General features: G+C 53.5%; 1 protein-coding gene across 1 annotated transcript; it reads right to left on the reverse strand.

Annotated features, from left to right (window-relative positions):
• Window positions 1-931: 931 nt before the first annotated feature.
• On the reverse strand, window positions 932-1,693 carry LOC123107058 (copper transporter 5.1). The gene has a single exon (XM_044529067.1). The coding sequence runs from the start codon at window positions 1,575-1,577 to the stop codon at window positions 1,116-1,118; it is 462 nt and encodes a 153-aa protein (XP_044385002.1). The 5' UTR covers window positions 1,578-1,693; the 3' UTR covers window positions 932-1,115.
• Between the last annotated feature and the right edge of the window lie 1,129 nt (window positions 1,694-2,822).

The raw sequence follows: 2,822 nt of genomic DNA on the forward strand, positions 1-2,822 counted from the left end.
CTCTCTCGCACGCACGCAACGACGACGTCCCAGCGCCGGCGACCACGCCTTCCTCCACGCCATCCCTCCTTTCACCTCTACAACCTAAAACCACGCTCTGGTAGGGATCCGGTTCCTACCAATTCGGTATCAGATAGCTTCGGTGCGATCATGTCCTCACCGCCGCCCACCCCGACCCTTCCGCTGCCGACCGCGACGACCGCCCTGATGACCACCACGGCCAGTGCCCTGCCCTTGCCGGTGCCGGCCACCTTTGTTGTGCCCGTCCCCGCCGTCTTCACCCCGAAGGAGATGACGGCTGCCATCCGGGATCTCACCCAGGCGGTCACGAGCATCTACACGTTCCTCGCGAGATCCTATGGGCCGCAACCGCCTTTGCCTTTAGCCGCCGCCCCGGCGCCCTCCCTCTCTCGCGCGCGCACGCAACGACGGCGCCCCAACACCGGCGACCAAGCCATCCCTCCTTCCACCCCTACAACCTGAGACCACGCCCTGATAGGGATTCGGTTCCTACCAGAAAGGGGATTATGCGTGTTCAAGGACCCTTGAGTGAGCTTGCTTACATTGATCAGCGGACAAGCAAGGCTCTACCGACAAGCAAAGCATGCCGGTCCAACAGAACTGGGAACAATACGGTTATATCTTTGGCTTTTCCCCTGCATTCCAAGGGACAAGGGATCCTACCTTCCGTTCATTCGTAGGGTGGGCGAAGGAGCACGAAGTACTTCTCTTCCCAATGGTCGAATCTGGCCTGATAGGTGTCTAGGTTCCGATTTCTTCTCTTCCCTGCCAAATATCGCCTCTTGGATTCGTGACAGCGAAACACAGAGTACGATGTCTGACACCAGCTCAGCTCGTAACCCTTAATCAAAGGAACCGTCTTCGCACACTCTTCAATCAACTCAGAAACGCATCAAAAAACAATTCGCTGTGAGAAACACGCATCAAACACTGTTCTGATTCTGTATTCTACAATTTCCTCCCGGACGACACCAAACATCTGCAATCCCCCAAATCAATTTGTACACCATCTTATTACCCCACCTGCGTTGTACAACATCAAGTAATCATCACACCTTGGGGGCAAGCCGGCGACCCGCCCCTCGTCCGATTCTCTACGCGCAGGCGCAGGGGTTGTCGACCACGACGAGGTCGTCCCCGCCCACGTCGCCGCTGCGGAACGCCAGGTACCCGGCCGCGAGCCCGAGCACCACGGCGATGAACACCCCGCCGTTGAACGACATGACGGCGAGCATGAGGAGGTACCCTATGCCCGCGTTGACCCCGAAGAGCGCCGCCGTGGCCACCCGCGCCGGCCAGCGCCCGCCCAAGAAGGCGGCGGAGCCCGGCGCGAGCAGCGGGGCCCGCGCGTCGGAGCCGGCGGGCGGGGGCAGGGGGTACGCCTTGGCGCCGGCGAGGAGCTTGACGCGGATCCGGAAGGCCTCGAGGTACTGGTAGAAGGCGGCGGCGAGGAAGAGCGCCAGGAGGGAGAGGAGGTAGCCCGTCCACGCGGACGTGCGCCAGCCGTCGAACAGGATCGTCGCGGACGTGCCCCAGTAGAAGGTCATGTGCATCATCGTGGCCGGCGGGCGGCGACCGAGGGAGGGTGGGGTGGGGTTTGGGATTTCGACGCGGTGGGGGAGGAGAGACGCCGCCGGACGGGGAAGGGGCGGGCGGAAAGGGAAAGGAAGGACGAGGATTTCCGGCGAAGCGACCGGTGGGATTTTAAAGGGGCGGCCTTTGTTGACGAGCCGCGGCTTTGGGGCACGGGGTTTCGATGTATTTACGTTCCGTGCCATTGGAATGAATGTAACGGAGGTCGAGCTTCCCGGCACGTTACATCTTGTCTCGCTGGGGTTTTACTTTTTACTGGAGTAAAACTTCTTTACAGGAGATCCTTAGCAGCAAGCAATGCCTAACGACCGATAATTTTTGTCTCGTTTCTTCAAATTTCAACGCATTTATTGTTAAGATACTACAAGTAATTTAAGATACTATAAGTAATTTTCTGCCGTTTAATTCAAATTCATCACGACTTTATTGACACGCTAAAATCACACACAATAGACTTTGCATATGCCCCGAAACACATGCCAGTTCCATGGTGGTGAAAATGGCGTAGCCCTTCACCCTAAGGGAGCAGATGGCCGGTAGTCAAGCTTGAACGAGCAATCATGCTTCTCAACAACCTTATCATCTCTCACCTAGTGCAGGTCATCAATTGACCCGACTTTCATGAGCATGCTCTTCGGTATGGCTATGTACATTACTATTTTCTCAATTAGAGAGAAATGAGGCGATGAAACTGGCATCCGGTGAAAGAAATCTTTTTTTAGAGAAAAGACGTTGGCCGAGCCTGAGAGAAGGCTCAAATCTAGCCCAATTTTGAATTAACAAAGCCGTCAACCGGCCAGGATCACATTGATCATTGGTGAAAGAATCTTTGAAAGCGGAAAAATGTGTCTACAATGAGCTTGAGTATTTTCACGTACACCTTTAAGGACTCATTTGATTCAAAGAAATTTCATAGGGGTTTTGGGGGATTTTGATCCTTAGGAATTTTTTCTGTGATGATGGTTTGATTTGTAGGGTTGGAATCCTTATGAATTTTTTCATAGGATCCACTTGTACTATATTTTGGAGGAAATTTTTCATCCCCTCAAAGCTCTTTGTAGATTTTTTTTGTTTTATCTATGCTATCAAACATTCTTTCAAATCATGAAGGGCGGTATAGGATATGCCACCTTATTCCTGCTTTTTCCCCTATTCCTATGTTTTGAAAATCATGCGAATCAAAGAGGCCCTAAACATTATTCACGCAA

Source organism: Triticum aestivum, chromosome 5A, assembly GCF_018294505.1.
Source record: "Triticum aestivum cultivar Chinese Spring chromosome 5A, IWGSC CS RefSeq v2.1, whole genome shotgun sequence".
NCBI classification, from domain to species: domain Eukaryota; kingdom Viridiplantae; phylum Streptophyta; class Magnoliopsida; order Poales; family Poaceae; genus Triticum; species Triticum aestivum.

Excerpts from the sequence above, each read along its gene's own strand:
- LOC123107058 (XM_044529067.1), bottom strand. The coding sequence starts at position 1,577 with ATGATGCACATGACCTTCTACTGGGGCACGTCCGCGACGATCCTGTTC.